Source organism: Carcharodon carcharias, chromosome 2 (genome assembly GCF_017639515.1).
Source record: "Carcharodon carcharias isolate sCarCar2 chromosome 2, sCarCar2.pri, whole genome shotgun sequence".
NCBI classification, from domain to species: domain Eukaryota; kingdom Metazoa; phylum Chordata; class Chondrichthyes; order Lamniformes; family Lamnidae; genus Carcharodon; species Carcharodon carcharias.
In genome coordinates this window covers 232721712-232735396 of record NC_054468.1, presented here as the reverse complement: position 1 = coordinate 232735396, position 13685 = coordinate 232721712, and the positions used below count along the sequence as shown (strand labels likewise).

At 45.2% G+C, this 13685-nt stretch overlaps 1 protein-coding gene across 1 annotated transcript; it reads left to right on the top strand.

Annotated features, from left to right (window-relative positions):
• The first annotated feature begins 1291 nt into the window (after window positions 1–1291).
• On the top strand, window positions 1292–12820 carry LOC121273403. Its single transcript, XM_041180588.1, has 3 exons — window positions 1292–1433; window positions 6249–6745; window positions 11735–12820. Exons 2-3 carry the CDS (start codon window positions 6256–6258, stop codon window positions 12211–12213), a joined length of 969 nt encoding a protein of 322 aa, XP_041036522.1. The 5' UTR covers window positions 1292–1433; window positions 6249–6255; the 3' UTR covers window positions 12214–12820.
• The last annotated feature ends 865 nt before the right edge of the window (window positions 12821–13685 follow it).

Below are 13685 nucleotides of genomic sequence, written 5' to 3'. Positions count from 1 at the left end.
GCAAATTATTGTCATTACTTCCCATTTATTCAATAGGGGGAAGCTACTTCTTCTGGTTGGAGAGTCCAGGGCTAGGGGGGTTGGGGGGGGGGGGGCACCATCTGAAAATCAGAGCCAGACCTTTCAAGAAGAAAATTAAGAAACATCTGCAAACAGAAGGTGGTAGGACTTTGGAACTCTTCTGTAAATGGCAACTGATTCCAGATCAGCTATTAATTTTAAATCTGATAGATTTTTGTTAACCAAAGGTATTAAGGGATATAGGGCAAAGGCAGGTATAAGAAGGGTAGGTCACAATTCAGCCATAGTCTCACTGAATGGCAGCAGAACAGGATCGAGGGGCTAAATGATGTCCTCCTGTTTCTATGTTAATGGTGTGACAGAAGGCTGCTCCCTAACAGTTCAATCACTGCAGATGTTCAATCATTTCCCATTTGCACAGTTTTCAAGCACTGGATACTTTGCTGGATTTAACACCATTTGCTTTTTAAAAAACTTTTGTATCTTTGTGAGTGAAAGTTGTTTGAATGAATAATGTCAACGAATTGCACAGTCTGCAGAAAATGCACCATAAACCAAGCTAGATATATAACCCCATGTTTCTGTCTATCCCAGGCACATTTAATCATTCTCCATCCGGGTAGCAACTTCCAATATTATTATATCCCTCCTTTTTCAAACTTGCACTATTTCTTGACACCTCAGCAGGTTTCTTGTATATATTGAATTACAGCAATTGATTCCTTATCATCCAACCAGTGATGCATCGCTTGCTGGGGTCAGAAGCAATTTCTTCCCAAAACTAATTACAAACTGTCTTAGTTTGAAGAGTTTGCAATTCTGCAATGTTAAATGACTTTCAAGCCATATAATTTCTCAATTGTGACAAGAACACAAGCAGTTCGAGAGCTGAGCGGCCTATATTGATTGTGGAAAGCCTCCATCTGGTGTATCTGTTGTATTGTAGATTCAAGATGGTGGGTTTTGGGGACAGGGGGTTGGTGGCAGGAAAGAGGTCAGCCCTCCCCTGTCTGAATATCCATCCTTCAGGGAGGTCTGAATAAAGCCCATGGATTCACCCTTTAGTGCAGTGGATCTGAGTCGATGAAGCTTTCTACCAAGTCTCTGTGCTCAGGATCTAGGGTTAGAATCAAACAGGGGAACCTGAAGGAGGAGGGATGGACTTAAATACATTAATGTTCCTCCATCCATTTGTCTGTTAGAAATATGCCCCTCCCATCACTGAGCCTGGTATAAAAGCAGCTACACCACAGTTTTTGCTGTTAGTTACTGGCTGTATGGTTGAAGTTGCTGAATTTCCTTCCATCCACCATTTGGATCTAAGCTTTCTCCTGCAGTCTATCAGCTCTCTTAATACTGGAATAGAAGGAAAATTTAATTGTATTTAAAGGGCAACTCAACAGGACTGAACAGTGAGTACCATTTTAGGTTTATTTTGACGTTTTATTTGCCTCAGTGTGCAGGAGTGTTTCCCCCTCTGAATTGGTCTTTATGTTTCTTGGTGGATTTTTCTTCCCAAAAAAAGCTTGTATGAAGTAGATTGGGTGGGATTTAGGTTCTTTAGCACGTGCTCAGAGCGAGCTAAACAGTCCTCGATGATTTTATTGTGTTAAGAATGTGGGGGGAAAATATTAAAGTTTAACCAGAGAGGCTCTTGATAGCTTTGGGCTGATTGAACTGAAATGAAGTGGTATTCAGGTCGAGCTAGTTCAGGATCCAAGCATTTGAAAGACTTTCCTGGAAGATTAGGGTTCAGTCCTTGCATCGAGAAGCCAGGGTGGATCGAGCCTCGTGGCTTGTGCCTCTGTTAGCAGCTCCTGGCCGCACCCGTAGCCCTTTCCGATCTCGTGCTTGTGTCGCACTTCAGTGAAGGAAATTGAGTCTCAGCAGCAAAGGGGCTTAATCAGGACAGAATATCAGAACTTTGACTTGTGTTTCCGAGCAGGGGTTATATTTTTTCTCAATAAAATCCCTGTCTGGGTTGGAAAAATAGTTTGTTTCGAGGTTTTTGACAGAGAGAAAAAATATCTCCCACGTTTTCGTCGACGAAAGAGAACTCAACACTGCTTGATTTTTCAAAGGAGAGTTGTCTGAATATGTACAGAGGGAAGAAAGACTGATTTCCAAACTCGTTTTTGTGAGGGAGAAAGAAATCTCTTCAAACAGCTGAACTTTTATTTTCAAAAGGGCAAAGTGAGGCTTTTGTTTAAGATAAAGGGGGAGAAATTGTTTTCAGAGGAATATCTCTCCAGCAAGCTTCCTTTTCAGAAAGACATTCACTCACAAAATTTTGTTTCTAAAAGTGATCTGAGAGAGAATTAATAAATATTCAGTTACTACGTGAGGCTTTTCTTAAAAAGTAAAGTCCCTACTTAGAGCTTTATTCTGCATAAGGTCAGATACAGAGAGAAACAAAGAGGTACAGAGTGGAAAGAAAAACGTCTGACCACTAAAGTTTTGCACTGATGACAGACCAATATGAATACCATCTTTATCTGAAAGTCGAAGGCAACCCACGTAGTTTTATTCTGGAAAGAACTTTCATTGACTGCTGGTTATGAGATAGGAAGGCCCTATTTGTAAGTAATTTTACTGTTTATGAGGGAGAAAGAGCCCCTCAAATCCATACACGTAGACAAATCTAGAAATCTGGGCGCGGCCAGCTTTCTGAGAGAGAAATCTGGCTCCTTAATACTGTTTTCTCAAATCAGAAATCAGGGCCCTGATTTTTAATCTAGAGTTCTAGGAGTGAGTTTTATTGTGAGAAAAGTGAAGCTTTTGTTTAAGGTAAAGGGTGAACATTGTGATTATAGAAAGAGAAAAATTCAACCACTAGCAGTCACAGGAGGAAAGAGGATAGAGGAAGGTAGAGAGGGAGAAGGAGAGGGAAAGGAAGGTAAAGGGAAAAAGTGGAGGGGGAAGGAGGAAGAGAAGGAGAGTGAGTGAGATAGAGGGGGAAATGGAGAGAGAGAGGAAAGGAGAGGAAGAAATGGGGTTGGGAAAGGGTAAGATTGGAGGAAGGGGAGAGAGACGGGGTAAACAAGAGGGAAATAAAGAGGGAGAGACTGGGAAGAAGAGGGGAGGAGGGAGATAGGGAGAGGGAAAGGGAGGAGGAGGGATAGATAGGTACAGGGAAAGAGGGGAAGTGAGAAGAAGAGGGAGGGTGAGGACGTTGAGAGGGAGACAAGGCGGGGTAAAGGGAAGAGGGTGAAGGAGAAAGGAGGAGGGAGGGAGATGGAAGGGGACAGGGTGAGGGAGCAGGAGGAATTGAGGGCGAGGGAAAGGAGGAGCTGAAGGAGAGACAGAATAAATCTGATTAAATGCCTCATAATTCACAAACTATCAAGCAAACAGCTTACATATCTGAGATTAAATTCAAAGATTTTGTGTAATAAAACCCAATGACAGTAATCGGAACACAATCATTCTGAAAACTGTTATTATCAGAGTTTATTTCCAATTATATTATTTCTCTACTATTCGTATTATATTGAACAAGCTACTTTTGCCAGTGTTAATGGTGATTGCAAAGTGATGTAGTTTGACAGGGTTGTTGGAGAGTCAGATGGTGGTGGTGTGTTGTATTACATGAGACCATCACCGGCTCTGGGAGCTTCAGTCTGAGGCTTTCGTGTGAGCTCACCGTACTAGTGGTGAGCTTTAGTACTGCGCACTTGACCATAGCACTTTTTGAGTCACTGCATGTGGTGAATTTATTTATGCTGAATTATATTAAAAGTGGAGTTTTGCATTATTGATTCACATTTGCTGACATTGTTTCATGTTAACAGGAAACCTTTGCTCTCTCGTATGTCAAAAGGATGGTTTTATTTGGTGTTAAAGGGCACCTTGCTCTGACATTCTGTTTCCCTCCAGATTACTTCCTGATCATGCGCATACAGTCACCTGCCACAGCTGCTAGGAAACTGGAGTCAGGCTAGTGGAGAGATTATTCCAATTGTGAGTGAGACCAGAACTAGGGACCAAAATACAAGACATTAAATTAATAAATCTAATAAGGAGTTGAGGAGAAACCTCTTTACCCAGAGAACGGTGAGAATGTGTAAATCACTGCCACAAGGAGTATTTCAGATGAATAATGTAAATACATTCAAGGGAAAGTTAGATAAATACAAGAGGGCAAAAGGAGTAGAAGGAGATGCTGATGAGGTGAGATGAATAGGGATGGGTGGAGGCACATGTGCCATAAACACTGGCATGGACCAGTTGTGCTAAATGGCTTGTTTCTGTGCTGTTATTTCTAAATGTAAGGGAGGGCAACGCGCTAAGGCTCCTTTGACAGCACCTTCCAAACCCATGACCTCTACCAGCTAGAAGAACAAAGGTGGCAGACCCATGGGAACACCACCACATCCAAGTTCCCTTCCAAGCCACAACCCATCCTGAATTAAAACTATACGAGTGTTCTTTCACTCATGTTAGGTCAAAATCCTGGAACTCCCTTTCTAACAGCACTGTGGGTGTACCTACGCAGTGGTTCAAGAAGGCAGCTCATCACCACCTTCTCAAGGGCAACTAGGGATGGGCAATTAATGCTGGCCCAGCCAGTGGCACTTCCAATAACAATAACAATGACAACAACCATTTATATTTACATCGCTGTTTTTATATAATGAAATATCCCAAGGTATGCCACAGGAGCAAGAGAAAAGAAAGTCTGACACTGAACCACAGGGAGATATTAGGTCAGGTAACCAAAAACTCAGTCAAAGAGTTAGGTTTTAAGGAGTGTCTGAAAGGAGGAAAGTGAAGTAGAGGCACAGAGAGGTATAGCGAGTGAATTTCAGAGCTTGGGCCCAGGCAACTGAAGGCACAGCCGCCAACGATGGAGCAATTATATTTGAAAATGCACAAGAGGCCAGAATTAGAGGAGTGCAGAAATCTTGGGAGGGTTGTGGGGCTGGAGGAGATATCAGCGACATTGGGGGATGGGGGGAGGAGATGGAGTGATTTGAAAAGAAGGATGGGAATCTGAAAATCAAGACGTTGCTTGGCCAGGAGCGAATGTGGATCAGTGAGCACAGGGGTGAGGGGGGAATGGGATTTGCTGTGACTTACGACAGGGACAGCAGAGTTTTGGATGACCTCAAGTTTACAGAGGGTAGAATGTGGGAAACAGCCATTGGAATAGTCACATCAGGAGTGCGTTGGAATAACTACGACCCAAGAATGAATAAAAAGTGAAAAAGGAGACCACAGTCTCACTCTTCTCTGTACGTTTGACTCTGAGTGACATCCCTGGGGAGTTGACAGGAGCAACTGCTGCTTAACATTAATTTTTTTGATAAAATATGATATCTATATACTTTGATTTTAAAGTTTCAACATTATAAGTTGCAGTGCTGATTAAAAATATTGACCCTTTATGTGTTGGTATGGTAACTTCATGGACAGTGAAATTAAAATTTTTACCTCTGAGCATAAAAGATAACAATTCTGACTGATGCCTTCTAACTTTATTCTCTTTCTACATAGCTAAAAAATACTTTAATTTATTTTTCTACCTGTGTCAGCATATCATTTTCCCATGGATAACATGGGTTAGATTGACCAGGAATTCTCCCTCTGTCACTGCTCAATCAGATGCATTGACCCCAATCGCAGAACATTGCCTCCTAGTGTTTGGGTGCAAAGCTTCATCTTCAACTCTAGCCATACCTGTGGTTTTTTTCTAATTGTGATTATCCATGTTAGAATGAATTGAGTCAGAAGGCTCTGGGTTCAATTCCCACTCCAGATTCTCTTGGTGAACCTTTGATGCAGCAGCACTTTGCCTGGCTCAGAAATGACAGCTAGTGCCTGGGTCATCACTGCTGATCGGACCACTGGTTGAGGTGAATTATAGATGCTGGAGAAATGAAACAGTAAAAAGAGACTTGATATGGAGTGTGTATTAATCTTGTTTCAGTGATTTATCAGCTGAGGAACTGCCTTCAAGGGATTTTGAACAATTTACAATTTTTCTTCAAAAGGTCAAGGAAACCTTAAAAACAAAATGCATTTCTTACTTACTTTGATGAGATTTTCTATGTCAGCTAGAAACCTAAATGTAAAAGATACAGACCATTAGAAGCAAAAGATTTGATTTTGTGAGACTGGACAATAATTCTTTGTAATGGTGAATTCGGCAGATCCCAAAGAAACTGATTTAATGCATCACTCAATCATTAATAAGCTTTCTGTTTTATATTTTTGTGACTTTACAGAGCAGCCATGACCACACTCAATTATGAATCATATGAAAAGAAGTTCAAAGATGTCACTTTGCCCCATTTTGTGAGTGGGATGTCTGCCATTTTGTCCTTCGCTAACTCCGCAGCCACGTTAGACAACAAGGACCTGGAGGAAGCAGAATGTGAGAAAGTGAAGGTGGATGTCGAATTGGCCTATGAGGAGATGAGCAGGGCCGAGGAAGAGGCCAAAGGTATAATCGAATCAATAATGGCTGAGGCACTGCAGCTGACAGCGGATTTTGACAAGGGGAAAATGGACAGGAAGGATCTGGAGGAAAACCTGTGGATCAAGAGGGATGAACTGATAACACTAGAGAGTCACAGGTATCAGGTCAATGATCAACTTCAAGCTGCCAGATCGTCCCTGCAACACACGGAGAACGCCCTGAACGCCGCAGAGGCCAGGAAAGGAGAGAAAATCACTGGAAGGGATATGGGAATCGGTTTGACTCTCCTTGTTCCTTGTGTTGGTAAGAGGTATTCAAAGTAATGTTCAAGATAATTGCTGGTAACAGGTCCATAGGGTAAATATTGAGGGAATAGCAAGATCCCAAACAGGCAGTGCACAAAAATGTCGAAAGATAAGAATTATAAATAGATTCATCTCACAATGGTACATCACGGCATCTCCAAAGGTTTAGGTCCAGGAAGAATAAAAAGATAAGGAGTGGTTTCAGAAATGGCTACTTGTCTTGCACAAAACACACTCAACTTTTGGATGAGATGCTAAACCAAAGCCCAGTCTGTCTGCTTGGGTGGATGCAAAAGATCCATATTTCGAAGAGGAGCCTGATGTTCTTGGCTCCACTATTATCAGAATTCACTGGTAGCATCTCGCAAACCCGGCATCTCACATGCCTGGAAGAGCAAAGGTGGTGGATATCTCACCACCTCTAAACTCCATGTCACGTACAGCACTGAGGAAGTGGTGCAACATCAGACATACTGTCCTTTGGATGTGACATTAATCTGAGGTCACAGTCTGCTGGTTCTGGGCGAATTTTAATGGTGCAATTTAATCTATTAATTAAGGGCATTAACCATTTATTTCTGCTAGGTAATACTTATAGGGAATGAAGAAGAGTCAGAACAAGCAATTCAGTATTGGTACAGTCACTGGCAGAAATTTCTACCCTTTGATATCTCAAGCACAGACTGCAAACTGCTGAATAATGATCAGGAATGCGATTCGGGATTGACTGTCTCCTATCTAGGGCAGAATTGTCCCAGATTTGTGCAGAGGAGGGTGGGTAAAATGACAATAATAAGCCTCTGAAGTCAGTCGTCACAGTCCCTGGAGCTGCAAAGGCAAGCTCGGGAACATCAGGAAGAGATGTCCACTGCACTCCCTCAGATTGCAAGGCACGATGGAAGAGTCCATTCCCCTTCAGGCTGAGGTGATAGCACCGACATGCCAATGCACCGAGGTCAACACTGGTAGGATGGTGGCTGCCATGGAGACCTTGGTCCAGGATGTCACTCCTGCACACTCCTGATGGTCAGCTCCATCGCTGATGCCATAGTGGCCTCCAAGAGTTTGTACACGAGAGGGTTGTAGGGCAGCTCAATCTCACTCCAGCTACCCCTTCACCTCAAGGAGTCAGCCTGGGGCCATTGGGCACCCATAGGGAGGAGGATCATCAGGTGAACACCCTGGGGCCACCCATCCAGGTGACTCCGGAAGTGTCCGGCCCATCGGAATCCCCTCTTCCTGTGGCCTCAGCAGCTCCAGCTCACAGACTGCCGCACAGCAGGACTCCGAAAGTAGGGCGGGGCCCTCCAAGTCTCAGCCCTCCAGAGGACACCCATCAAGGTCATCACAGACAGGGTGTAGCAGTCAGCAGGCAGCCTCCAGCTCCGCTGTGGATGTCCGGAGAGCAACAAGACATAGCGGCAGGGTTAGGAAAGTTAAGAATTAGTTACACAGCCTGGGCACAGGTGTTAATCACTTGTAAGTACTGTTCACTATTGTTGATAAACTCCCAACAATGTCTCCCTGCCTATGGCTCCTTGTTCTGATAAACAGTGTTCTTGTCACTCAGATGTGAAACATTTCTGCACAAGATAAAGGCAGGTGGTCAGTCCCTGTGTTTCGTGCAGCCTTCAGATCAAAGTGATGGTCCAGCCTCACACTCCCTGAACATATTACTGATGCCTGTACCTCCACAGTGCTCATCATTGCTGCCAGAATGTACTGGGAAGGTGCCAAAGAGTTTCATCATTCTCTGTGTGTTCTCAGCACTTTTAAGGTGGGGCTGGCCCCCACCTCTTCAGCATCTGGGACCACTGATGCTGTGTTCCTGAAGGGCTCACTACTGAAGGCGGACAAAGCATCAGATGCCTCTAAAGTTTCATGGCTGTGTCTCTATGATATGACCCTGATCACAGAGCACAAGCGAACTGCACTCGGCCAGACTGGAGCCAAACATTCACAGATGCAATGTGAAGATCTATGGGGTCTCCTTACCGAATGTCGTCATCATCCTCCAGAAATCTAGCAGCTATGAAGGCCTCCAGAGTGCGCCTGCCTCATCTAGCCCATGTGAGGGTCTTATCACTGTCATTGTCACCTTCGAAGACCTCCTCACCCTCATCCCCGTCGATGTCTTTATCGGAGGAGACTTCCAGCTCCTCCATCGCCTCCTCAGTCATCTCATCTCCCTTTTTCAGCACCAGGTTGTAAAGGGTGCAGCAGACGATGACGATGGGTGACCCTGTCTGTATTGCAGGGCTCCACCAAGTCCAGGCACCAGAACCTCATCTTCAGCATCTCGATCGTCTGCTCCACCAAGTTGCAAGTTGCAGCATCAGCCTCATTATATCTTCACTCTGCTGCTCTCTGAGGCCGCCACACGGGTGCCATGAGTCACAGCCTCTCCCTTGTCCCCGAGGAACCATCCCTGCAGCTTCTGTGGACCCTGGAAGACTTCAGGGATCTGTGACTGACTGAAGATGTAGGCATCGTGCACATTTCTTGGAATCTGTGCAGACACCTGCAGGATGTGTCTTGCATCCTGGCTGTCCTGGTCCTGGGCGAAATACCAAACGCGAAGATGGCATCCGTGATCTCATGGATGCATTGTGGGTGGAGGCTTGTGAGATCCCACAGGGGTCACCTGTGGAGCCCTGAAAGGAGCCACTGGCATGGAAATTGAGCACCGCAGTCACTTTCACAGCCACTGGCAGTGGATGCCCTCCATGTCCCCGTGGCACCAAATCCTGCAGTAACTGGCAGATGTGACCGACCAATTCCCTAGACATCCACAGTCTTTGGCGATGCTGGTTCTCAGTTATCTGTAGGAATGAAAGGCGCCAACTATAGACCCTGGGTGTCACCAGACGCCGACTATCGATGACTCGCTGTGGCTCTTTGGTGGTGTGTGTGGTATCCCCAGCCACCCCTTCCTGAGGTTGCTGCTCCTCCCTCTGCACAGCCAGGAGCCTTAGTCACTTTCCCCTATATTGTCTTTGCTCACTGTAGACCATCAGGCATACAACTGGTTCACCAGGCTCCATGACCCTGATGTACTCCTCCTGCAGGATGAAAGAGAGAGGCATGTGGTTAGCATGGGTGTACTAAGAACCTGTCTTGGTTAAGTTTGAAGGGCCCTCAATGCATCCGGGAGAGTGCTGGCCACCACTTGGATGGCCAGAGATTAGTGTGCTGCAAGGCTGCCCGAAACCCCACCCACCTCCGCCCCACTCCGCCCGACAAATTGGCAGCAGCTTTGTCCAATGGACTGCATGCTGTGCTCTCAGCTCAGGCACAGGCATTCTCCTAACCCACACTGCAAGGCTGGCCTGTTAGCTTGATTCACGGGGGTACAAACCGGGATGATGACATTGCAAGGGGCTGTGAGCGTCTCCAGCAGTGACTGCTCCATGGCCAGCTTTAGTGAGGAGATTGTACAACTTGCCCAGTCGTCCAACTGTTCTCCAGTTCACTAAAACACTCAATACATGGCAGAATGAGCAGGGGGAGTGAGAAGCTCTGGAGCACTTGGTGGCACTTTGATGCCTCTGCATTGCTTGAGTGGGCAGATAAGCTAGAGACCCAACTCCAATCATATCAACATGGCTACGGCTAAACTGCCTGAGTTGCAGAGGAATGGACACTTTATACAAGGTTTCCCTAATGCATGGCCACTTCTCTTGCCCACCCTACGCCCCACCCTGAATACTTGTGCGCTATATTCACCAGCAGATCTGCCCTTACCCTACCCCCACAAGTCGCCTTAACCACAAGGCTGCCCTTGGCTACCCTGCACCCCCCTCCCCAACAAGTTGCCTCAATGCCAGGACTGCTCTTGGCCTCCGCCCCCCCACCCCCCGCCCCCCCAACGCTCCTCAAGCTTGAAGTCCAATAGGTGACCCAGGCGAGTGCTGCACACCATTGCTGTGTACTCACCTCCAAGTTCCCTCAAAATGCAGCCTGCCAAGTATACACCTTTTATGTGCTGTTGTGAAACGCGCTGGCCTGCTCTCCCACCAACGTGGACGGATGATCCAGCTGCTGGTGGGGGGAGGGAGGGGGGGCAGAAACGATTCCAGTAGGCTGGCCTAATAATGATAAGCAGATGTATTACAATGAGGTTCCTGAGGTCAGATGGAGGGAAACGCGGCCCTCCGTTGACAAGGCTGAGCAGACAATCGTGAACTGGTTTCATGCCGTCGTGAAACCGATTGTCCACTCACACCACTCAACACGCCCACATCCAGCGGGCACTGAAACTCCCGGCCCAACCCAGAGAGTCTGAAAATGGTGACAGTGATTGTTTTGTCCATCAATTGCACAGCCCTGGGATCGATTCTGGGATCTCCCAGGTCCACATGCCTCAGTCCTCACAAGACAGATATTCACTAACTTTCTCATAATGTCTTTCGATTGTCTTCAGTTGACCGGCTTCCTTTAAACACAACATGTTTTCATGTTCTTGTTAAGTAACACTTGCTGTCATTGAACATCGTCTTCACTGCATACTCACTAATGATTACTCAGTCCAACAGATTTGATGCATCACTTTATACAGGGACATGCTCCCTGCTTATGGCCCAGGAAGATTATGAACAAAATACCCACTAACATTGAGAAAGCACAAAGAGAATGCATGGCTTGATGTGATTAATCAGTCACTGTCAGTTACCGTGTAGCTCTTACCAATAACCTCAGGAAAAGGTCGACAAATTCGATCCACTTCAGACTAAAGGTCATTTCCACAAGGCTTTGTAAAGAGGAGCACAAGAGAATAAGTTTATAATTAGTCAGGATAGAAGCAGACAAAATAGACACATTCATTCTCACAGTCTACAGTTACTAGGTTAATTTACATCCCTCCTCCACCATCCCCTTTCAATGAGAATCCGAGAGGTTGCAGCCCTATATTGAAAAGGCACAACATGGAGAGTCCTTCCTCTAACTCACTTCACAATTATCAATGATCTTTGTTTTCATCTTCCAGGAATTCCAATGACCGTTGACTACAACAAGGAACTAAATAACACAAAGAGGCTGGTGAAGATGGTGGAGGGCGAATTGCATCACCTCAGAGCTGTTGTCAAAGATAATGAAGAGGAAATGAATAAGTGCAGCAGGCAGATACCAGAGAAAAGCAAAGAGATTGAGAGATTGAAGGAGAGCCTGGCCCGGAAAGAAAGCGAGGTGGAAAAGATGCAGCAAGCATGTGGGGTCTTGGCAGATATCAAGTGCAAACTGAAGTATTGCTACGACTACCTGTACAGTCTACATGGGACTGTGGAAGTGTTGTACAACTCCTGCAAGGACGTATACAACTTGGGTCCAATCATGCCTGTCATAGAGCAAACATTTAAAACCATACAGCAGCAGAACTCCCACAATGAGCTACTGGCCTATGAGGCAAATGTGCAGAAAATGGTCAAAGAGTTGAAAGTGATACAGTACCGAATGAATATGAAGTAGAGGAGGATCCTCGCTACAGCAAGCAGACAGGGACTGTCACCTAGTTAACAAATGGATGTGGAATAAAAAAGGAGGCTAAATTAAGGGGGAGGTGAAGAGACGTTTTCTCATTCAGTGAGTTGCTCATGATCTGGGACACGCTGTCTGAAAGGATGGTGGAAGTAGATTTGTCACTATCAAAAGGGAATTGGATAAATGCTTTAAAAGAAACATTTTGCAGGGTTATGGGAAAAGAGCAGGGGAATTAGATTAATTGGAAAGTTCTTTCAAAGAACCAGCATGGGCACAATGGGTCAAATGGCCTCTTTTTGTGTCGCAGAATTCCGTGATTCTATGAAATATGTTAGTATAACCAATGGGTGGGTAACGTTAAATACAATCACCCTCATTTGTAAAACTCTGTGACCAAAGCCTCTGATGGGATGTGTAAGGGTGAATTTTCCTGGACAACATTCAACTGTTGGGAATTAGGTAAGGAGTTTTAGGACATGCACTGACTGCATATGAGGCCCTGCTAGTCACACACAGTCTGCAGCATTGACTGTGCATTGGTTATAGCTCTGGCTCTGCCTCAGCCTTTATGCCATGCCTTCACTACCACATTACATCAGAGAAAATAAGCACTTGCCAAGTGTGGGAATGTCAAGGTTATGGTGCTGGGCAGAAACCACGAGTTCATTAACCTTGACAAGTTATGAAAGCTAATTTAACAGTTTTGTGGCAGGTACCAGAAGGAAAATTAAGGAGAAAACTCCTGGATTGGTGTTCACTGAAATTCTTCCGGAAAGACAATGTGCTGGTCCTCTCTGCTCAGCTCTACCCATAAATCCTGACCCCTGAATCCCACTAGGAGCTACAGACAACTGGGCAGAGGCAATAAATGCAGCATTGCCCATAGCTCAAGAGCAGTTCAGAAATAATGGAACAGGATGAGGCCATTCAGCCCCTCAAGCCTGTTCCACTGCCATTCAATCAGACTGAGGCTGATCTGAATCTCAGTACCATTTTGCAGCCTTCATCCATATTCCTTGATTCCCTAACCCAGAAAAATCTATCGATCTCTGTCCTGAATGTTCCAAATGACTCCCAGAATCCACAGTCTTTTAGGGTCAAGACAATTCCAGATTTCCACTCCCCTTTGTGTGAAGAAGCGTTTCCTTACTACATCCCTGGATGGCCTGGCTCGAATTTTAACATTATGTTCCCTGTTCTCAATTTTCCCACCAGACAAAATAGTTTCTCTCTATCTACCCTATCAAACTATCTCAATTAGACCACCCCTCAACCATCTAAACTCAAGGGAATACAAACCTAGCTGATGCAGCCCGTATTCCTAATTTAATTCTTTTAATCCCAGTACCTAGTGGTATTGTCACTGAACTAGTAATCCGGAAACCCAGGGTAATGCTTTGGGAACCTGAGTTTGAATCCCACCACGGCAGATGGTAGAAATTTAATTCAATAAAAATCTG